Source organism: Lynx rufus, unplaced genomic scaffold (genome assembly GCF_022079265.1).
Source record: "Lynx rufus isolate CCGP_SWC_20201006 ecotype Redwood Valley unplaced genomic scaffold, mLynRuf1.p SCAF_3, whole genome shotgun sequence".
NCBI classification, from domain to species: domain Eukaryota; kingdom Metazoa; phylum Chordata; class Mammalia; order Carnivora; family Felidae; genus Lynx; species Lynx rufus.
Window position 1 is genome coordinate 96,931,059 of NW_025814845.1, and position 25,030 is coordinate 96,956,088.

Below are 25,030 nucleotides of genomic sequence, written 5' to 3' on the forward strand. Positions count from 1 at the left end.
GTGTTTACCTGAAGCAGATGGGCAAAAGGGTGAGGCAGTGGTTGGACTCGCTCAAATAAACAGGCTAAATGTTTCCATAAAGAGGTGTGAGTAGCTGGAAAACAATCGCCACAGATAGCCACTACAAGTAACCGTTAGAAGACCCCCACAATCCCCACTTATTAAACTCTCACATATGTTGCTATGTTTAGTGGATCAAAATGAGATTTAAAAAATCCATTCGATTGAGGCTCCTAATCAAACTCTAGTTTTGAAGGAGCGTAAGCTCACACCTTGTACCCAAAATTTTGCTTCAATTGTTGGTCTTCCACTTGTCTTCAGGAACTGGAACACATGGCCTTTCGGAAAGCTGGCAAACAGAGACAACTCTGGTTTACAACCTGGAAGCCAACCGCCACACGCTGCCAGGTCAGGTCACCAACAGACGCCAAGACCAGAGGGGACGATGCAAGTGCGCCCCCACCTTCCTGGAGACGCCTCAGGGATTCGCACCCACTTCCCAGGAGGCGCGACCAGTCTCATCCTTGGCAGCCTCCACCCTCTGCCACCAGGGGCCGTCGGAACCGGCCGGCAGGGGCGGGACGCCCGGGATCCGCGCGCCTGGAGTGTGGCACACGGATCCGGCGAGTCGACCCCCGGCTTGAGGCGGGCGCACCGAGGCGCCTCCAGCCCGGGGCTCCCGCCCTCGTCCCCACCCCTTCCCCGGGCGGGCGCGCGCGCGGGCCGGGAGCGGGGAGGCGGCGGGAGGGCGGCGCGGCGCGGCCGGGCGGGTCCCGGGGACGCGGTGCGCGTCGGAGCGAGCGCACGAGTCCCCGGCGCGCCCGCCACGCTCGCCCCGCAGCCGCTCCCCTCCCCGCGCCGCCTGCGCTCCGGACCAGCCCGAGTCGCCCACCGGCGGCGTCCGCGGGGACCACCCCCGGGCGGGCGAGGGAAGGGCGGTCTGCGTCGCCCCCCTCCACCCCCCGGCCGGCTCCCGCCACCGCGAAGCCTCCGGACGCCGCCCGGACCGCGGGGCCGCCCCGGAGAGTCGCCGAGGCCGAGGACCCCGGGAAGGAGGATCCCGCGGACGGCTGCAGCCCGAGGTAATCGCCAGATGACTGAGGGGGCCGGTCCTCGCCCGGACACCCGACCCGGGCGACTTGCAATGCGGACTCCGGAGGTGGCACCCTCGAGCCGGACAAGTTTCTCGTGGTTTGAAGGGGTCCTGAAACCGTTTACTCGTTTTTATTTAATTAGCCTTTCCTCTTCTGTTTTAAATAAGTGTATTTAGACAATGAGGAAAAAAAAATAGCCTCCTGGATGACTGACTGTAGGTTTATAAATATAATCCCGAAAGTTTTGCATGGTGTGGTTATTTGCTTATGCATATTTATTAACCTGTTAACTCTTCAGCTAGTCAGAAAATTGACATTTAAATATTCTTTGAGGAACATTACAAGTTTGCTGTTGCGTTCAGGCATCGTTTTATTTATCAGCTTAGTTAGCATCTGTCTTCCCGAAGTGGTACCAAAGCCTGTCCCTTGGCGACGGGTCTTGCATGTGACACTCTTGCCCTCTAGTGCCTCACCAGCTTGGTAGCAGTTTGATGGCTAATATCAATAAGATGTTACATAACACAAGAGCACTGGGCCAGAACTGGTATTGTTGCCACTTGTGAAGCCCAACAGCCTGAGCCGTTGGTAGTGGATGCTGCTTGTTCAGTTTCCTTTATATCCATTGAAACTTTCGCAAGCATTTTCAGCGCTTTCAACTCTCATTCCAGGTAAGTGCATCTGTTTATTTACACTATCCATTAACGGCTCACCCATAATATGAGGGCTTTTGGTAAGAGATAGCAACTTTGTTTTCAATTAATCTAAGAATTTCAGGATTAAACAAGCGCCTGATTTTATTCTTGTGGAAGAAATAGAGTATTTCAATTAAGTTAAATGAGACACAGAAATATCTTATCATTCTGAGGTAATTTTAAAGCTTCTCTCCCTTAAGTAAAATTGAAGTATCAAGGAGATGATCCTTTATAATTGTTAAAGATCTCCACAAACAAGTTGTAATTATTCTGCAGCAAAATTGTTAAACAGAACCCATGTCTATTGCTTGATGGACTAGAGATTTAAACTATAGAGATTTAAACTATAACTACCTGTCTAGACAGTAATGATACTCACTCTTTTCTATTTGATGCAATTCATTTTATAAATATTATTTAAAATTACATAGTTAATAAAATTAGATGCAACTGGAAAGAAATTATCAACCTATGTATTGAATATAGAAACCTTAAAAGAAAATACATGTATCTTCCATTTAATATGTCCACTCCCCCCCTCCCCCCAAAAGAACCCGGTTAAAATTCTTTAAGAGGTTTACTTAAGCTCATCTTCCAACTAGTTCTTCTACTATCTGGAAACTATTTAAGCTTCAAACTCATTTAAAGTTGAAATTTTATTCATATTCTTTATATACACATTGAAGTACAACATTTGTAATCTGGGAAGAGTTTTGAGGAAATCACTCCTAAGTAAACAGCTACATCTTCATATTAGAGTAAAATAGAAATCAAATATTGAGATACATATGAAACTGATCTCCAACCCACTTTTTCTTTGTGCTTAGATAATATCATATTGTCAACTATAGAACAATGCTATTCAGCGTAGAGGAGACTCATGGAGGGCAAACTCTCAGACATCTGATATTCAGCTGAAGGGCATTTTTCCCTTTTTCTTCAACTATAGTGTCCTATTAATATTGTATTTGAGAAGGAGATTTCAAAATTAAATTTGAAAGAGACTCTTCTGAAAAATAGTACTGAACGTATCAAGAGGCTTGCCCTAACAGAAGCTCTTTTTTTCTTTCTTTCTCCAGTTAACCCAGTATCTACCGTCTCTCATATTTTTATTGTTTTTCTTTATGGTTCTAATGGTAAAACAGAAGTCTTCTTTCTTTGTATAAGTAAATATTGCTATTAAATTGGTCACATGAATTAATTTCTTCATAGGTTTTAGAATGAAGGATTCTTAGGTTACTAAAATGTTTTTAGATAAAACTTTTATCTCTTTTTGGAGAGATTTGTTATAGTTTAGTTCAGTTGAGTTAAGGTATACCTTCTCTTTCAGTATATTTTCTTGAGGAAAGTATTATTTCTGAAGATAACAGCAAGTTATTACAGTAATTTGTGGTGTAACTGAAAGGTTTGCTGGAAAAAAAAATACTGTGGAAGAGACAACCAGGCACTTGAGGTTCATTTTTCTGGACCATATATATTCTACTGAAGAAGTTATCATGAGCTAGAATCTAAACATTCAGTGGTCAACTTGCTATTTCAGAATTTCAAAACCATAAAGAAATGACAAATTTTTCTTTTAATTTAGGGAATCTTAAAATGACTTCCTTGAAACCTGGTTAAGTCTTAACTGTTCTTTAGTGATCAGTGCCAACTTTTAGCTTAAGTATGTATATGTTGAGGTATAAAATATAGTCAAAGAAAATGATATTTAAATACTTTGTGGTATATATGCACTATAAAAACAGAGAAATAGAATTGGTGATAAAAAACACTATTCTCAACTAAATGAATGTCTTGGATTTATAATTGCTTAACAGTTTAGACAACAGGAAAGAACAGTAGAAGTTCGGTCTCCTGTGCTGTGGCTGTTGAGGACGAGCATATTTACACTGACATGCCTGACCTCTGAGCACCTGTCCAGATTAGAGAATGCTGCCAGGCCACAAAAGTAACAGCTTACATTATAATGATAATTAGTTTGAAAAATGCTCAAAATTGTTTTATAATGGAATTTTTTTTCTTAGAGTACCCAATAATTGGTTGTAGAAAACCAATTGGTTTTTTTTGTTTGTTTGTTTGCTTGCTTCTTTGTTCTTAATAAAAACTATACCCTTAGTCTGGGATGTCAAAAGGACCTTCATGTTACTCTAAACATTCTTCATCAATTTTATGTAAGTTGCATAACAAAAAAAAAAAATCAGGCTTCTCTATAAGTAATGTGTATAACAAATTATTTCACAAAAACTCCGATAAATTACTGAGGGCTGAAACTTTTTTTTCAAAAAAAAATTTTAATATTTATTTATGTCAGATAGAGAGAGAGAGCAGGGGAGAGGCAGAGAGAGAAGGAGACACAGAATCCAAAGCAAGCTCCCGGCTCTGAGCTGTCAGCACAGAGCCTATATGGGGCTTGAACTCATGAACAACAAGATCATGACCTGAGCCGAAGTCCAACGCTTAACCAACTGAGCCACCTAGGCACCTCCTGAGGGCTATAACTCTTGATTACCTATTGCCAAACATGAGCTTACAAATCAAATATTAAAGTCTTATACTAAAACATTTTAGCTTCTTAATGATGGGTATTCATTTTACATACACTGCGTTTTCAATTTTTTTTTTCCTTAGGTTACAATGTTTCAGAATAGCATGAAGCACCATATAAATTCTAGGTCTGGTTCTGCCATGAGAGATGTACAACCCCTCTTGCTAGCTCTGGGCCTTGGTCCCTTACCTGGAAAATGATGTTCTCAAAGATGCTTTTCTGTCTTCTTTGTTGTCCAACACTGTGAAAATTGTTCTGAAAGATAGGACAAACAGACGTGAAAAAAATTAAAGAATAATACAAAACTTGTTGATTAGTACTGTTGTCTAGATATTTAGTAATAGATATGAAACTTTTAAAAATAACAGTTAACACTGCTAGAATGGTTACTTTGTACCAGGTACTGTTCTAAGCACTGACATACTAATTTTTAGCTCATGTAATCTTCACAAAGATTATTTGAGGTAGAAGCTCTAATTATTTCCATGTCATAAATGAGGAACTCGAGACACTGAGAGGTTACCTTTCTAAGATCATAGCCTTGCAAATGGTAAAAATGGGATTCAGTTTGCGTCTGGCTCCAATGCACATGCTCTTAATCACTATATTATCTCTATGTTTTCAAGTATTTGTGCTTGATATGCCTCTTGATATAACAGAGGCAATTCACATACCACTTCAAATCATTTCTACCACTTCTACCCTTACGTACTCCTACATATGAAATGATCATTTATTCCTTCAAGAGATACTTACTTGGCACCTATTATTGTGTCATGCTTAAACCAGTGCCCAAGACCATTACAGGTGGTGCCTTCCCTAATGGAGTATAGATGGTCCAGTTTAGGTGATTTCTTTCTTCTCCCGTGATACACCAATTGGATTGAGTGTCACTTGTTCTAAAAGATGCCTAGAGTAACAATGGAAGAATTTATCTGACTTCTTTGTTGATGCCTCCATAGGATAGAGAGTAATAGAACCAGGACCTCAGATTTCCTAGGTCTCCCTATTATATTTCTTCATTGCTCCTCTCTGCTCTCTTTGCATTATCCTCTCTGCAGATTGGCTGCCTTTGCTTCTCCAGTTCATATAACCCACCCTAAAACATAGCCAAAAGCTCATCTGTAACTTTACATCTTATGATGCAGGCAAACAAGGAGAGACTTGGTTAATACTCTTGTTCCCATGACTCTGAAGAAGAATAAAAATGACAAAGGTTGTATTAGATCCTGAAAGCTGCATCGGCAGTAGTCATAATGCCCTGCAATTAGGCAGGAATACATTGCTGCATACATTGTAGCTCAATTTAAGGGGATTTGAGAGACATTTTCTCCTTTAAGTCATACAGACAGAACAAAGGGCAAGCAGTAGTGGGGAAGTTTTCTTGTGTTACCTCGCTGGATGGCACAGCACTGAGAGAGGGGAACAAAAGTATTCTTTTCTTCATAATTTCTAAATACAAAGAAGGAGGGAAAATGGCAATAGAACAGCACTTTTCCATTTAATGTATCAAACAAAACTAATGCCCCCAAGTGCAGCTATTTGCCTATCCATCCTAAAGTAAAACCACAGTTCTAGAGACAGAGTGTATTCTTGGTCGTACTCCATGCAAATCAGCATCTGCCTTGCCTACCACAGCGGGGTTCAATTAACATGACACAATTTCACACATTTTTTTTCCCAGAGAAGAGCATGTTCTTTGTCAATTTTTAATACTACTAAATTACTTTTAGCAAATTCATAATGTGTTTGAGGCCTCCCAATGCATTTTTCAACACCATAAAATACAGTTAATTTTGTGAAAAGAGAATGTTGTCAAGATCTTTTAAATATCTTTCATTTATGTTAGAACCTGAAGTTCTTCAGTTATTAATACTCATTTTCCAGATGGGAATCTTTTTCTCACATTTCTTGTACTGCCAACTTCAACGTGATTCTATTTCATTTAGAAATTGATTTTTACTTTGGGATGATGGTGGGTGTTAGTGGAAGAGAAAGGATAGGTTACAGAGTGACAAGTAGGCATGTCACTGTGCAGATATTGTAATATTTTGCAAAATGCATGTGTGCATAGATTCAGTTCTTCAGTATGTATATGGAATTGGTTATAATTCCAAAAAAATAATTTCTCCCTCTGCCTTTTGTTAATGGTATATAATTAAAGAATGCCTAAAGTTTCCTTGGTGGAAAACAGGTGTTTTCCTTTTTAAAAACAGATGCATTGCAAAACAACCCCAGACATGCTGAATTCTGAAAAAATATCAGAATGGGAAAAATAGATATTTGAGTAATATCCAATGAAAGGTGTATTCTGGATGTGACTGATTTATAGCTGTGGACAAAGTGGCTGCTGCCATTCACAGTGTTTATATTATCACCTGACTGAGGCCAATGTGATTGATGGAGGTACCCATTCATGGAAGATGGTTGGACTCACTGACTACTCTAGTTTGTGAATGCAGCTACTATTTGTAAAATTTAGTGCAGGCTCTTTTCTCACTCATTTAACAATTCAGTGGGATGTTCTTACTTCAGTCACTGTATTGATATCAAGAATATAGAGGTGATCAGGACAGGTACTTACAGATGCTTCTAACCTATGGAGAAATGCACACAGTCGCACATGACTAATTATAAGTATTGGATGTGCCGCAGAGGTAAACTAGATGGTGATGTGACAGGGTGTAAAGGGGAGACACAACAGATCTGGGGAATCAAGGAGGCTTTTGCAAGGCAGGAATATTTATGCTTAGAGCTGTGGGCTCTAGAGGATGGAGCCAGATGAGGAAATGGGAGAAAACTAGACAAAGAGAACAGCATGTGAGAAGACGCTGAGTCAGAAAAGAGGCTGTCTCTTCCAATTTACCTGGAACTTGGAAGGGAGCACACCCTTGAATCAGACCTGAGATGTAAGAGTTGGAAGCATTCCTCACAGTGTCTTGTGGGGAATGTATAGAAATTTGCATCTTAATCAGTAAGTGAAATAGGCAGCCATGGATACATTTTCTGCTAGGAAGAATCAGTCAGATTTGTGCTTTGATGCTGGGCTGAGAAAAGTATAAAAGGAGCCAAGAGTGTTTATGATGAGGCTAGCTGTTGTGGTAGTTCAAGTGAGAAGAACATTGCCTCAGAAAGGAGAGAAGTGTACTGAAGAGGCAAGGTGAGTTTTGGGAAATGGAAATGAGAGGACTTGGGTTTATGTAGATGAGCCGAGGTGAAGGAAAAGAAGGTGTCAAGGATAAGGCACTACATGGTTGCAGGGGGATGAAGACAATTTTAGACAGTAGATCATAATTCAATTTTAGATAAGTTGAGTTTTCTTGTGACACAATTCCAGTAGAGCTAAACAGTGGTTGCCATATAATGAGAAAGAATAGAGTTACTGTGAGTTGTTGTTTTATCAAGTTGATAGTTCAATTTGCAATCCTAAAGCTCAGAGGAAGGAGGGTGGACTTAAAAATAAACATTTGGAACTTATTGGAGCATGGATGGCAGTGAAAGCCATTGAGTGCGTAAGTTCATCTGGGGTAATGGAGAGGAATGAGAAGCCCAAGGATGAACATGATGCTGGGTTATGCCTCTGACTGAGTCTCTTCCTCTGTTCTGAGACCCATCTAACTTTAGCTTCCTACATCAAAGGTGGACTTCCTATATCTCCCACAACTCTGCTTACACTGGAATGCTTGTAGCTGTCCCTTTAAAATTCTTAGTGAATTCTAATTGGCCATCTTCAGATATTTCACATTTCCTATGTTATTTATGTCATCATCATCATCAATATCATCATCATCATCATCATCATCATCACAGGTAACATGTAATATATTCATTCTATGTGTCTGACAGTTTTCTAAGAGCTTTCTGTAGTTTATCTCATAATTCTCATTAGAACTCTATTAATAGGTACCTCAAGTACCCCCATTTTCATATGCAGAAACTGCAGCATCTCAAGATAATAACTACCCAGTATCCATTTGCTACATGTTCCCAAACGTGCATGCTGCAGTTGCTTTCCCTGGTGTATGGCATCTTCAATGCAGACTGTCAAGTTCCAATTTCAGCTCAACCTCTATGAGTGGTGGCATCTTGGACAGGTTACTTAACTTTTAAAGGGCCCAACACCATGTTGGCATGTAGTAAGTGTTCACTAGTTTGGCTGTGTTGTTGTTATTAATTCTACCTTCCTATATGATGTGATTTCCTTTGGTGATTTCCTTTCCTCATAGGAAATCCTGATGAAGTGGTGATGTTTATAACCAGTCCAACCTTTCAGCTTTCCTGTATCTGCTCTATTCCACAATGCCTGCCTAAGTGGTTTGTTGATTTTCTAAATTTAATTTACACTTCCTTGGTCATTCAGCATATTCCCCATCATAGGTTGAATAGGCATCCCAAAGCAACCAATGGTCAGCTCTGTACTTGTAAAGACAGTTGTGTCCATGGAAACTCTCTGACATGCAAGCTGGTGTATCTGTTCTTTAGTCATTCAGGGAACTCTTTCAGACCATGCAAGTCTGTAATTTCCAGTGTATTTTTGTGAGAACACTTCAAGAATACAATCATCACTATACTGAAGCACGTCTTGCTCTTTTTTGGCATTTAGAAATGTTGTTTATCCTGTTTCTTGTTTGAAAGATTACTGGGAATGACACAAACCCTATACCCTTGGAAAGAGAGACATTAAGCAAACAATGTTGCTAATAATATTTAGTAAGAGTTGTGATAAAGGCCTCAAACAAAAAGTAATTGTAATTAGATTACATAATCTGGGTATCTGGTCTAAAGGAGGAAGGGTAGAGTTGGTCAGGAAAGGCTTTCCTCAGGAATTGAGTTTGTGTAGCATATCCAGATGTGCCTATGACCCATTAATTTCAAATGTTTCCTTGTCTTTTTTGTCAACATCCAGCTATTTTATAGAACATTGTGATTTTGCTCTCTCTCCCTGTGCATCATTCAGTCACCTGTCTGAACCTTAGTTGCACATCATTAGCTCATGCCAATTTCCACTCTTCACTTTTGTGTTTCTATTACTGGCACTTTTATTCTTCTAGTCCCCAAGCCTCCCTACTTCCCCAACCATAATTTATCAATAATCCTTTCTTTTTTTTTCTCCCATCTCTTTTCATTTTCATTCCCCCTGATAACCTCCTTAGTCTGGACATTCACCACTCTCCACCTGGATTGCGCACCAGCCCCTTAGCTGGGGGTCTCGACTCCATCCCCTTCTTCACTCTACAATATAGCATATCCTCTCTCTGTTCATGTGAGTGCTATCTGTCCATTCTGGATACTACTGCTACACTAATCCTCTGTGAACATGATTTTTATTGTCTCTTTTCTGTTCAGACACATCTAGTGCTATTTCTAAGTTGACACTTTTGTGCTTCACAGTCCTTTCTAAGGACATTCATTAATCTGCAGGACTCCTTGAATGAAATCTTATTTCTGTTTTCACCCCAACACATAGTATCTTATTATAGTCTCACTCTCAGGTAAACATTGTAACTATTTCATTTCTTCAAACTTGTCAAGTATTTTTTAAGTTTATTTATTTTATTTATATATATGTATTTGTGTGTGTGTGTGTGTGTGTGTGTGTGTGTGTGTATTTATTAGAGAGAGAGAGCGCCACTGTGCATGCACCAGTGGGGGAGGGGCAGTGAGAGAGAGAATCCCAAGCAGGCTCTGCACTGTTAGCACAGAGCCTGACTTGGGGCTTGAACCCATGAACTGTGAGATCATGATCTGAGCAGAAGTCAGACACTTAATCGACTGAGGCACCCAGGTGCCCCAAACTTGCCAGGTATTTTAATAAGCTCTACACCCAATGTGGAGCTTGAAATCATGACCCCAAGATTGAGTCCCATGCTCTGCTGATGAGCCAGCCAGGCACACCCCTCACCAGGTATTTTTCCTGACACGTTCATCCCATTCTCATATCCAGATCTTGCTCTTCACGCCATGCCCCCCTCAAGCACCATCACTGTTAAAAACTGCTTTCCTAAATTTCATTAATCTTTCTTGCTCTTTGCTTTGAAACTTGTAACAAACATAGTCTGTACAGCATAAATCACTACCTAGTATGTGAAACATAGTGTTGGCTATTTTTTCACAAGTCATTTTCCCCAATGGAGACCATGCTTCTGCAGACAAGAATAATTCTTAATACTACTTCTGCGGTGTCTCCTGCACCTAATACAGCACTAAGCCCAAAGTGAGTGTTCAACAAATTCCCAATAACTGATTGCAGAATAATCAATTGATCGGTATCTTTGGGTGGGTTCAGATTTAATATCTACCATAGTGGCTTTTTTTATCCTATGTTAGGATGGTATGATTATATTTTCTTAGTATTAAGTAAAAAAGACATTAAATCCAGCTAATGTATAGATAATTATAATCATATTAATAGTAATGTGTAACTTTAAATATAAATTATGACATTAGAATAAAGTAGAAGTGTCGAATTAACTTCTAAGGTTAATATGCCATTGTATTCAACTGATTCTACAAATAGTCATTGGGTGCTTACCCTGTGCCTGGCACTAGGGGCTCAATGATAGACAAAAGAGGCCTGATCTCCACTTTCTTAGGGTCTACAGTTAGACAAGGGAGACTGACTTTAAACAACATTTTAATTACAATAGTTGTCAAGAATTGCAAAGAAGATATCATTTCTACAATGGCCATGTGTAACTGCTGGTCTTACCAAGTTTGGAGGGTCAGCTCCATCTGAGAAGATTTCACAGGGGAACTGTGTGGAGGGGCTTAGTTTTCCACATGTACCTGTCTTCCCCACCTGGCGATGCCCCACAAGTGAAGGGCTCAGGAGAAGCTGCTACAGCGTCATCCCATGCAAAAGGAGTGACAGCAACATTGCAGTCCATTCTGAGATTTTCATAGCTAACAGACATACAGAGAATGGGAAGTAGTTGTTGGTGGATGAGGTTGCAGCAGGAACAGTAACTTTTAAGAGTCTATACTAGAGACCAAATTCGGCCACAGCAAAATGAGATACACTGTCAAAAAGGTTTAGATGAAACTTAGAGAACCTTAATGTATCCATTTAAATAACTTAGACCAAATCCTACCCTCAGAGCCATACACTGGAATACCGTTGGCTTCAGGAGGAAACCTGAAGAGGTTAATGGAAAAGAGATGTCTTTCAGTATTTCCTATTTGCTAATGGAGAAGGTAGCTTTGATAGGTTCCTCATACCCATCCTACATACTGAGAGCAAATACTCCTCACCACTTTGCCTCATCACAGATGAGATTAGTATGAGTTACATGCCTTCACTTCTGACAATGAGAACAAACTAGGAAACACTGCTATCTGAAATGCAAAATGTGGTAATACATTTTGTATCTATTCAAAAACACTCCGCAGCTAAGATTGAAATGGAGGCACAGAAAGATGTGAGATTTGTATACTGCTGTTATACTCCAGAATATTATTTATAAGTATGTACATAACTTTTAAAGTGCAATTACTTTTCAAAATGAAATAACTACAATTACAATCGAAACTCTCAGTTGTCCTGGTAATTTTGATCTGCTTAAATTATACCTACATCTATCCTAGAATGTTTAAAAGAGAAGAATGTTATCCTTTATATTAGGCTTATTTTCAAGCATGCCAGATCACTTGATGGCATTTTACTTGGCAGACCCACATGTTCTGCTCCTTCTTTCTTTGCAGTGTCCCTCAGACTTGTCCCTTCCCACGTTCTTCCTGACCTATGATCACTAACAGTGGCTGGCTTATGAGAAATGAGCCTGCACTGGCTTGCCAGCCTTGACTCTGACAGTGCTCTAGGATGTCTTCCATGTATTGATTATCAGTTCACTTTCCTGAAAAATCTCACGCTTCTCATGTTATTCTCCAAATCAGGAAAGTATAAAGGTTCCATGTGGGTTTTCTCAACCATGAATTTCTGCACTATCAAATCTCTCCATAACCTGAGTTACCTATACTCTGTGAAAATTTATTTTTTAGGTATTTCATACCATTGCCTTCCACTCCTCATCAGTATTCCTTGCCCAATATGGTTCTCACTCCTGCCTCTATAAAATTTCCTCTATCTCAGATGCCTACTTTTATTACCCTCCTCCTTCAAGGCTCTACCCAAATCCTATGTCCCCTTGATACAGACTTCCCCACTTGCCACGGTCTCTTCTCTTGTCTCATTACAGTCATTTGTCTCTAATCAGCAACCATATATTATTGTCATGCTAGTCACTGTATCTATAATTTTGGACGCTTTAAAAATTCACTATGTTGACCATTTATGTTTTAAATAGAAAAATAGTTACCCCATAAATATTTGAATGAATGACAGAGGTACCCTAAACATTTGAATGAATAATTACAATGTATAATTTACAGGATAAATATCCTATTTATAAGTATCCTATTTATCCTACAAACATCCTACAGTTATACTCCAGAATGTATTATTCATAAAGATAAACATATATTATTCAAAGTACTGTTCGCTGCTAATTTCATGGGTGAATATCACAGGATCTTAGAGCCAGAATGTTCTTGGTGATCATTTATTCTAACCTTATCATTTTACTTAGAAGGTACTGGGGCCAAAGTGACACAATTAATAAGAGGTAGAGGTGCAGTGAACCCTTTCAGCCTGCCTTATGGATAGTACCTTTCTTAATCTTTTTTTTTTTTGTATTCTATGATATTTTCAGGACCATAAGACTCTAATAAACTTCTGCTCTAAGAAGCCCTCATTTTTCTTTCTTGTTATTTTTCAAAAGCTACTACATTTTTCTAAGATTAGTAAGACTTTAAAGGGATTTGAAACTATAGCATGACAAGGTATTTCATGAAGTTTTAGTTATTTACATTGATTTAAAAAAAACACTTATATAGTACTTTTTTCATGTAATTAATGAGCTCTTTTCCAAAAATCAGAATCTAATGTCTTAATTGGAGCACTTAATGAAATATGACCAAACTTCTTTGAATTTTCAGTATATGTAGTTAAATACATATGCAGTGTGTGTGCATTACATGATGTGGCAGTGTGTGGCTCCAGTGACCTCTTTGGGGTCTTAGTTATATATTACAGAGTTTGATGCAAAGCTCAATGAATAAAAGGAAATTTCTTGTTAGCCCAGTGTATTTTCTATACAAAGGATAGAGATAGTGTGTTCAGTGGAGCCCTTTTCCTGTTTCTGTCCCTCCCATGTCCTCATCCAGATCTGGGCAAAAGAAAAAGAGGTTTTCGTGCTAACCATACACTATGGGAGAAACAAAAAGGCTTTCTTACCAACCATACACCAGTCCATCTGCCTAACAGCTTGCCATTTGTGCCAATCAGCAGGACAAAACCTTGCTCACTTAATGCTGCAGAATGAATGTATGATATCCTATTCTATTTTATTCTGCTTTTCAGACTATATTTTCTGTGAGTCCTGATCAAGTGATACAAATGCGCTGCAATGGTGACATAAACTATCGACTGAGACTGGAAAAGTAGCTGAACACCATCTTTTCTTCTTTTTTATGGTGCTTCTATTGGAACAGTCTGAGGAAAGCATATACAGCATGAGTTTTATCATGAAGCTTCACAGACACTTTCAAAGGACCGTTATTCTGCTTGCCACATTTTGTATGGTGAGCATTATTATTTCTGCATATTACCTGTACAGTGGCTACAAACAGGAAAATGAACCCTCTGAGCTAATGTCAGAAGTAGACTGTGGGGACTTCCAGCACCCACCATACAGGCTCATGGAAGTCAAGACAATGAAGCTTTCTGATGCCCCGAAGACAGACCCCACAGTCCTGGTGTTTGTGGAGAGCCAATACTCATCACTTGGTCAAGACATAATTATGATTCTAGAATCCAGTAGATTCCAGTATCACATTGAAATTGCTCCTGGAAAGGGGGATCTCCCAGCACTTATAGAAAAAGCGAAAGGCAAATATATTCTCATTATTTATGAGAATATATTAAAGTATATAAACATGGACTCTTGGAACCGAAGCCTGTTAGATAAATACTGTGTGGAATATGGTGTGGGTGTCATTGGATTCCACAAAACTAGTGAGAAGAGCTCACAGAGCTTTCAGTTAAAAGGTTTCCCTTTTTCCATATACGGAAATCTTGCAGTAAAAGATTGTTGTATTAATCCTCATTCTCCATTGCTTCGTGTGACCAAATCTTCCAAACTTGAAAAAGGTTCTTTACCTGGAACTGACTGGACAGTGTTCCAGATTAATCACTCAGCCTACCAACCGGTAATATTTGCCAAAGTAAAGACCCCAGAAAACCTTTCTCCTCCTATCTCTAAAGGTGCTTTTTATGCCACTGTCATACATGACTTGGGACTTCATGATGGAATTCAAAGAGTTTTTTTTGGCAACAACTTGAACTTTTGGTTGCACAAGCTCATCTTCATAGATGCTGTCTCCTTCTTGTCAGGAAACAGGCTGACACTGTCCTTGGACAGGTATATTCTTGTGGATATTGATGATATTTTTGTGGGAAAGGAGGGGACAAGAATGAACACCAATGACGTTAAGGTAAGGCTTTTTATCTCAAAGTTTCAAAGTTTAGGTTATCTCTCAGTAGGTTTACCAACTGTCTTGGATTTTCTGGGGCTATGGGATTTCCCAGGACGTGGGATTTTCATTTTATTGGAATGTCTTAGGCAAACTGGGATGAATTGGCTACCCTCAGCTATATTTGAGATATAGGGCTATTTCTCTCTGAATTAAGAAAAATGAAAGCTGTGCTAAAGGACTGAGTGTGGCAGGATCCTGAAGTGTTTTTCTATGTGTATGTAAAACTAGAGTAAAAACCAACTTGTTTACTTAACTTTCCAGAAACTATCTACCTTAGAAAACTCTTACTAAGACTTTAGTTCATTTAAATATGAAATCAAAGTGAATTTGTTTTAATGAAAATAAATACTCCCACAAATTTTCAAGAATTAAATATCTCATAAGTAGCAAGTTCAGATATTTTTGGAAGTCAAATGTGCAACTCATTTTCTCTTATATTTTTTTGAAACAAAATCAGCACTACTAAATATGGAGAGCTATGAATATACAAGCTTACTTATTCGTATATAAACATAAGGATTTAAATTAAGTTTCAGAATTCATTGAACACTTCTGGTACATATATGAAGCCCATTATGCTTCATTTAAATGCTATTCAATTTTTTTATTGTGTAAAACTACTGCCCTTAAATAGAAAACACTTATTTGAAGATAGTTGATTATTGTGAATGACTTGTGTTATATAAACAATGGGTTGTTTAATGTTAATAAAATTTAAAATGAAAATAATCGACACTTATCTTACTTTCCCACTCAAAATACTATAGGTTTCTATCTTCCTTGTACTGCATAATGATTTCTCATAAAAGTAAAAGGAGAGATTTTGATACATATTTTTTTAAAATTCTGTACAGCTTTGACCTTCTGGTAAAATACAAAGGACTAAATCAGATGGAAAAAAAATCTTGAAAACTGCATTCTTTTCTATAGACACTATACATCTGGCAAATAATAGTAATGTTCATCACACTAGTTAAATGAGCTAAGAATACCAGTGGGACCATTAAATGTTACAAGAGTGTGTGAAAACTGAAAAGAAAAAAATCCATATTTTTAACAATATTTTAGACTCTTCTTTTTAACTCAATAAAAATGAATTAATAAAGAAGTTGTACCTAAGTTTTCATTAAGTCTTACGAAATATGCTTTGAAAATTGTAGCTAAATTAAAACCAAGTTAGTAGTTTAAACATTATGCACTTGAAAATTACAAACAGTATATAATTCTCTTCCAATATTTTCATTTCAAAATATTATGATAAAAATGTTTTTAAAGTTTTATTTCTGAAGTATAATTCTTTAAAACTGGCAAGATATGTTCTTATGCCATTTAAACATGTGCTAGATAAATCTCTGAGTTTTATATGCAAACCTACTGTATGCCTAAAGTTATACAAAATATAAAACACCTTTAGTACTCTCAAGGTTAAGCCATTTTTAAGGGGTATAAAAAATTAAACACATTACAATTGAACACATTTAATAAGAATTCAGCATGTACAAAATATTTAATGAATTTCTCATTTATGTGGGAATATGTTTTCTAACCAATCTGAAGGCTTAAAGGAAAGTATATTTAGAATTATTTGAGCTTTTAAACTACTTGTAAGTTATATCTGTGATTGAGCATCAAAACATTAATTCATTGTATGCAGTTACCCTGAGAGTCTAAACATTTTTTCTTTCTTTCTTTCTTTCTTCCTTTCTTCCTTTCTTCCTTTCTTCCTTTCTTCCTTTCTTTCATTTATTCATTCTGTAACTAGTTATTAAGCATATACTACATGTGAAGTATTTTTGATAATATGTAGGTAGAATCATAAGCCATAGCCCCATTCCTTTAGAAGGCGGGGGGGGGGGGGGGGCCGCCTGGGTGCTTAGTCGGTTAAGCGTCCGACTTCGGCTCAGGTCACGATCTCGCGGTCCGTGAGTTCGAGCCCCGTGTCGGGCTCTGGGCTGATGGCTCGGAGCCTGGAGCCTGGTTTGGATTCTGTGTCTCCCTCTCTCTCTGCCCCTCCCCCGTTCATGCTCTGTCTCTCTCTGTCTCAAAAATAAATAAAAACGTTAAAAAAAAATTTTTTTTAAAAAAAAGAAGAGAGGGTGGGGGAAGGATAGTAATAAAGCCCAGAAAGCACATAGTTGGTGATTGGGTTGACCATCTACCTGCTCAGTAACTGATTGGGCCATACCACATGCCAGGCACAGAGGCACACACTGGGGATACAAAGGTAAATAAGCATTACTCCTCTCTTAAGAAGTTTATAGTCTTGGGGGTGGGTGTGGGGCGCTGATAAGTAGGTAATAGTTCGCTTGTGGTAAATACAATAGTAAAGGTGTCTACATGGGTTTATATAAGTAATGCTGTGGGAAACACTATACTATGTGCTATGTACCTGAAACTATTAAGTTCTATTAAGTAGGATTTTGAGGCAAGGCTAGAGCAATATGATGATTTGGGAGGCTATAGCAGTGATATTTCAGACAAAAGGAAATTTCTTGAAACTAGGAAATGATAAAGAATGGAGAGAGAAGGACCAATTGAACTATTTAGGAGGTAAAATTGAACAGCTTACTGGATCAGTGGAGATGAAAAAGAATATAATCAAGGATAACATTAAAATTTTTAGCATAGGTGAATTATAGTTGGTTATTACAATGACAAAGAGGAGAGAGCAAGAAGATCATAGTGAAGGTAATTAAAAGGCCATATTAAAAATGCTAAATTATCGAAGTGCCTCTGAGATATACAGGTACAGATGTTTAGCAGGTAGTTGGCTCAAAAGAGAAGTCTGGATAGCAAGTATAGTTTCTATCTAGGGAAGGGCTCAAAGCATGAAAGTATGTGAGATCATCCAGGGAAAGGGTTTATAGAATAATAAGGGAAGAAGACTGAGTATGGAATCTTAAGAAAAAGCCTCTTTCAGAAAACAAGTGGAGAGAGATGATCTCATTAATCAGAGTCAAAAAGAATAGTATCAGAGACTAAGAAACCATGATGTTATACAGTAGTCCTCCCTTATCTATGGTTTTGTTTTCCATAGTTTTAGATACCAGCAGTCAACCATGGTCAGGAAGCAGATGATCCTCCTGACTCAAGGTCATGAGGTCAGTAATAGCCTAACATACATCACAATGCCTACGTCGTTCACCTCACTTCATCTCCTTGCTAGGCATTTTGTCATCTCACATCATCACAAGAAGGATGAGGACAGTACAATAAGATATTTTGAGAGCGAGAGAGAGAGAGAGAGAGAGAGAGAGAGAGAGAGAGACCACATTCACCTAACTTTTATTGCAGTATATTTTTATAATTATTCTATTGTATTATTGTTGTTAATCTTTTCCTGTGCCTAATTTATAAATTAGATTTTATCATAGGGATGTATGTATACGAAAAAAAATAGATAGGGTTTGGTACTATCTGCAATTTCAGGCATCCATTGTTGGTTTTGGAATGTGTCCCCCATGGGTAAGGCGGACTGCTGTATAAGCCTTGGGGATAAAGAACTTCAAGGAGGGTGTGATCAGCAGTATAAAATCCAGCAGCAGAGGCCACTGAGGTAAGGACTGGCAAGTCTCCTTGGTAAAAGATGAAGGTTATTGGAGATTCTGGCAAACTCCAGGGGAATGCAACCATTGAGGCAGAGGCATAGTTGCAGCAAGTTCAGGAGTAAATTGGAGCGTTAAGACATGGAGAAGAAGAGTGTGGAATACTCAGTGGAGAAATTTTGATGTGAAGGCAAGAAGAGAAATTAGATGGAGGGAGAACTGGAGTTAGGGTGACCAACCATCCTGGTTTCCCTGGACTGAGAGCATTCAGTGCTAATACTGAGTCCCAGGCAAACTGGGATGATAGGTCTCCCTAACTAACTCGGGTAAGGGAGACTTTACCATACCTTTTTTCCTACGAAGAGAGATCAAAGAGCATCTGATCTAGGAAAAGGTTGTGGATATGGTAATTAAAAGTATGTAATTAATAGAAATATTTTTAATCAAGTTCTTTTATTTCATTATTACCACTTATGAAAAGTATTCTATTTTCCCTATTTGAATTATTAGGAAAATTGAAAGGAATGTGAGAAAATTAAAGGTGACATGGAATGTTTTCTGCAAAATTAGAAGGATGGTGCATAGCACATACATTTTAATTATTATACTAATCATTTCAAAAGTGTTATTTTTTTCGTTATGTGGAACCAAAAACAAAATGTGTTTCCTTATTGAATTGGAAAATTAGAATTAGCAATGTAATATCAGTCTTTACCTATTTACGTGCTAAATAATACAAGCACTTTATAAAGAGCCTCAAAGTGATAAAAGAAACTGAAATGGCACAAAATATATGACTCTTCATGAGGAAGAAAAAAATGCAGACCTAAGGTGTTGTCCTTATTAGTTGCAGAATTGATAAGCTCCAAGCCATAGCCCTTAAGGAATGAAGGAACATATAGTTTAGATAATTAATACGTTCTTCAAAAGTGTCGATACTAATTTCAGTCCCATTGAAGTCAGAAAAAGGGGTGTGTGTGTGTTTTATTGAACTGTGTGGACAAGACTTGTCTCAAATTCACCATGGACTAGTTTTGTGATATTCCTAGCTGCTAGTGTTCTAGGACCTGTCCTTAGACTTCCTGAGACCAAGTATGCAGAAAGGGTTTTGGCGAGGGAAAGTGGTGTATAAATAGATGTTTCTACCATAAAAGCATTTTAAAGCTATAGATGAAAGCACAGCTTGACCAAGTGAACATTAACAATTCACATTCTCCCTTAGAAGAAGAGTGAATTCACTCTTGGCCTAAGATCCATCATACCTTTAGACTTAGACCACAGCCTATAACATTTCACCGCTAAGACTGTTGCGAAGTAGAAGAGGGAAGGGGGCCTTTCAAAGTATTACTGAACTCTCTGCAGCTATACTCTCAACAAACCAAAGAGCTATACAGCACTCTCTTCCTCCTGTGTTTCAGCCTCCTCCTATTAAGGTAAGCACACGTTGTCTTTTTGACAAACTTTCTAACATCCATGAGAAAATGAGGAACCAGCCCAGGCATATCAGCACACTAGAGGTGCCTATAGTGTGATTGGAGGCACTCAGCACCCCCTTCCACCTCCACGGTACCCCCAGTCTTTTCCACTAGTCTCTTATGTGTCCAACCTTAATTTGGCTGTTGTAGATTGCCCCTTAAAAAATCTACTAAAAGTGGCCGTAAGAGAGGGCAGTTCTTAAATCTTTAATACGATGTCATCAGTGACTTTATCATTATTTTCCTCAGTAACTAAAGATCCCAGAGTGCCTAGGGAAAAGAAAGTGCTGAAAATAGAAGTAAGAAAAGCCATAAAGGTCTGAGAAATAAGTGGTATCAGGCTCAGAAGACAGACTTGGCTGACTTCTCAGTGTTGCTAGGGGCCGACCCCTGGAGGCTGTAATTGGAGTGTAAAGGTGATCTCTATGCTGTCTGACTTCACTCTCATAAGAATATTCCCTACCCCAGCTAAAGTAAACCCAGAGGCTTCATAAAATCATTGAAAAAGAATCTAACATACCAAATGTCTGGGGGTGGGGGGGAGGCAACTGCAATCAATTATCCTGTCATACATAAAAATAGAAAGGAAACAAAAATTTCTCCAGATAGTTCACTATTTATAGTGCTCTGAATGGATGTCAGAACCGACATAGCACCAATCCCCCCTCTCCCGGACTCTCATATTTCTCTAATTCCTTTCTATTTTCTCTTATGTTCCTTATTTTTTATTTGCTGATTTTCATTCTAATTGCAATTTGCTCTGTTGTCTGCTTGAAACTAAAAATACTTTAAATTTGCCAGAATCACTTTATTGGATATAATATTGCTTGTGTACTTGACAAAAACAAATATTTTCCAGTTAAAGTATATCTATTAGTTCAACCTTGTTACCTGTGTTGTTCAAATCTTCTGTATTCTTACTGTTCTCATCTTTTTCTGGAGGTTGGGGAAGGAACAGGGTGTACTACTTGATGTTACCAAAGGAGGTGTGTTTAATTCTTCAACTCTGATAGTGGATTGTAAATATTTCCTTGTGTTTCTGTCAATTATCACCTTATATATTTTAAAGCTATGTTATTTAAGTGTATATATACATATATGCACATTTATATTTACATAATATTTATACGTTAGTTTAATATTTTATCATTCTGTCGTTACCTTAATACTGACATAACTTTTTGGGGTTTACTATTTGAAAATTATACATTATCTCCTTTTTATATTTGTTCTCTCTTCTCTGTCTTTATATTATAAATTAGTTTAAAAAACAACTTGTCAATTAATTTTCTTTTTATCTACTTTGTCAGTATTTGTCTTTTAGTTAACAAGATCAATCTACATACACTTAATTTGTGTATGGATTAATTTGAGCTCTCTTAGTTTGTGCTTTATATTTGTCCCACTTGTTCTGTTTCTTCTTTTCCTCCTCTGTTTTTTATTGCCTTTATTATCAATTTCCTTCTTTTTTCTACCCATTCCTGATTTGAAATGTATATATTTTATTTCTGTTCTTCTATTAGTTTCTCCAGAAATTTAAACATATGTGCTAAACAAGTGCTAATATTAATCAGTATCTTCACACGTCAGTCAAAAACTACAAAGTACTTTATCTCCAATCATGTCTACCCTACTCTGGCTGATGAGCCATTATTACTTGTTTTGGACATTAACTGTATTGTTGTTGTTGTTTAATCCAAGACTTTAGACATTATTATTTTTACCACCATGGAAATTTTATTAGTTTGGCCTACTCCTTTTCAGCAGAGAAGGCAGAATGGGACCATTAACATAGAAATTAGATCATGTCCTTCTGCTCAGAACCCTCCAGTGACTTCTAATCTTACCCACACTTAAAGCCTAAATTCTCACAATCTTTTATAGCCTCTCACTCTGCTGTAACTTCTGTAGCCTCCTTGCTGTTCCCAGCTCCTGCTTCACGGTTTTGCACTCGCTATTCTTTCTGCCTAAAATGGTTTTCTCCAAAATTGGTGCATGGCTCTCTTTCTCACTTCCTTGGGTTCTTTACTCAATGTTACTTTCTCAGTGAAGTATTCTCTGACCATTCTTTTTAAAATGGCAACCCCTAAACCTCCCCATCTTCTGCTAATTTTTCTCCGTAGAACTTACGATCACACTCATGTGCTCACCAAGATCTCACACAGGCTCACCAGGACAACTGTGTGTCTCTTACCCTGTGACATAGCCAGCAGTTGGAAATTTGGCATGGAGGTAGCATTTATACCGCAGAAATTGGCAAATGTACAGATTCAGGCTTTTTTTTTTCCCTAAAGAGCCAGTTAGTAAAGGTTTAACAACATACTACTACTACTACTGAATATACCGTATATATTTAGTTATTCATGTTGGTTTGTGACTTTGACTACTAAAATATAAGCTCCATGAGGGTAAGATTTTCTCGTCTGTTCTGTTCACTGAGGTATTCCCTTAATTGTGCCTGGGTCAGTATATATTTATTGAATGAATGAATCTCATTCTTTTTGAAGCACATCCTTTAGAACTTCTTTTAAGTCAATTTATTTAGATTTAGAGTTGATTCATGGTAAACACTCTCAGATATTTTTATGGAATGTAAATGCCTTTATTCAGCCTCATCTTTGAAAAATAGTTTTCTTGAGTTTATAATGCTTAGTTAACAGTTCCTTCATATTTGACCCTTATGGCTCATCCTAGGAAGATTAGGGATCCCTAGAAGTCACCTGAATGCATATGCTAGTAGAATATGTCAGAATCCACTGGTCCCTAATTATTTTACAATTGTCAAAAACTTAGGCAATTTGGGACTGTTCTTATGAATGTATATGAAGTATTTCTTTCTTTTTTAGTTTGGTGGAAAACATTTATAAGTTTGATATAACGTGATTTATCATATACAGGAAAATATATCACTCTCAACATTATTATTGAACTCTAATAGCCATAATGTGCTAGCAGTTATACAAATAATTATCTGGAAATAGTTTTTGGCAATAATTTAACATAAGGAAATAAGATAATAGTTTAGGCAAAGGGAAGAACTATTTCATATCCATTATCAACATACACTTAATACATTTTGTTAAACTTGTTAAATTGTGAGATTGAATATATTTCTATTACTATTAATATTAAGGAGTTATTTGTTACCCACTAACATTCTAAAGCAATGAGTTCTAAATCATTTAAAGGAGACAAATACTATTGCTGAACACCACATGAATGTATAAACAGAATATTGGTGACTAGTTACATTTTTAAAGGCCTGATACCACGAGTCCTTTCCAAGCATGACAAAGAGCAGAGCCATCATACATGGTACTAGACGTCAACTGGGCAATGGCAGCTCCACACACTAGACCAGCAGATTAGAAGGTAAAATCTCTGAGTAAAGACCTAGATTCTGGAGAGATTCAATTCAGTTCAGAAAATTATTAACATCTATTCTGTCAAAGTGCTGTGATAGGGATTTCAAGGGCAACATTGATGAATAATGAAAGAAACATTCTTTTATAAAGGAAGTAAGAAAACAAAGAAGATTTTTGCTATTTACCAGTTACTGGGTTGTGTCCTTCTCTGGACTGAGAGTTGAGTTATTAGAGTCTTAATTTTTTTAATATTCCATAATTCTAAGAAGTAAATCAAAATATAAAGGGATCTTCTTTTGTATTTCTGTGATGATGGCTTATAATGTTAGGCCTATGAAAGATGTAGTTATTTTATAATGATTTGCTTAGGGTACTTCTCTACTCCCCAGACAGGTAATACCTGTTGAGTTCATACATTGTTTTATGTATTTTACACTTGTTGTCATTTCACACTCACAAAAATCCTATAAAACAATGACTATCAGTACCATCACTTTATATAAAGAAACAGATTCATATATTATGACTAACTTGCCTAAGATCTTACAATTAGCAAGTGGCAGTTCCAGAATACAAAATGCAGGTCTACCTGGCTCCAAAGGCTGAGCTTTTCCACTTCATGTTGCTTCCCAGCTGTGTCCTAACACAGTACTGATGTCCATATCAAATCCTTCCTTCCAAATTCTACTTTATAGTAAATTACATCCATGACAAGTCTGTTATAGCCTAATGGGCCATATCTGAAACTTTGCTGTGGATTTAATTATAAATGTGGAACAAAACTTAGTATCAACCACTTCTTGGAAGGCCTTGGCCTTTATAACTGCAATAATATGGATAAGGTAGAATTTACTTTAAGATTTGAGTTAACAGTATCTCCTTTCTAGGTATTTTTGCCTGCAATTCTGGTAACTGTTATCAGTTTAGCAGTTTATAGTGAATTAGGGTGGCATAGTGACAGATATTTTTGGTACTAGATTAATTAAATAACAGAAATTGTCCATAATTTAGATAATTTAACTTTTTTCTATCTGTATGTACTCAGATTTTACAGTCCCTATAATGTTTTAATATGCTTTACACAGGACTTTTAGCGTTTTAAGTGCACAAAAGAAAAAAGAAAAGAAAAGATGAAGAAAATTCTGGTATATTGTCTCAGTCTCTGAGAAACATGAACCAATAGCTAAAGCACTTTTTTTATTCTTAACTTTTATAGGCCATTTCTGCATAATGCAACTGTAGCCTGGGATACTAAAGAGATTTTAAAATCATAATGTTGATATAAAATAAATTATTAGATATACTTGACAATTTATGGACTGTTTATAGACAAAGGAAATGTCATCAACTTATTTTATTAAACTTCTAAGTGGACTAAATTTTTAAGAGTATTAAAATTTACTGATTTGGTTAATGTTGGAATTTTACCTTAAAATATTAGGTACTTTTTCATTTTCATCTTAAATTACAATGGTTATAAATAATATTAGTAATTAATTACACCAATTACTAAAAATCTATGTATTTGTTTTCTATTGCTGCTGTAATGAATTACCACCAACTTAGTGGCATAAAACAATCCCCATTTATTATTTTATAGTTCTGAAGGCCAGAGGTCCAACATGGGTCTCACTGGGCTAAGTATAAGATGTGGGCAGGGCAGTGGCCCTTTCTGGAGGCCCTGGGAAAGAATCCCTTGCCTCACCTTTTCCATCTTCTAC

General features: G+C 37.5%; 1 protein-coding gene across 1 annotated transcript in view; it reads left to right on the forward strand.

Annotated features, from left to right (window-relative positions):
* Positions 1-13,808: 13,808 nt before the first annotated feature.
* LOC124520835 (bifunctional heparan sulfate N-deacetylase/N-sulfotransferase 3) overlaps positions 13,809-25,030 on the forward strand; it is a 169,417-nt gene continuing 158,195 nt past the window's right edge. Inside the window, exon 1 of the mRNA XM_047091927.1 lies at positions 13,809-14,882. Within this exon, the coding sequence (XP_046947883.1) occupies positions 13,860-14,882 (1,023 nt within the window). The 5' untranslated portion in view covers positions 13,809-13,859. The remainder of the gene's footprint in view (positions 14,883-25,030) is intronic.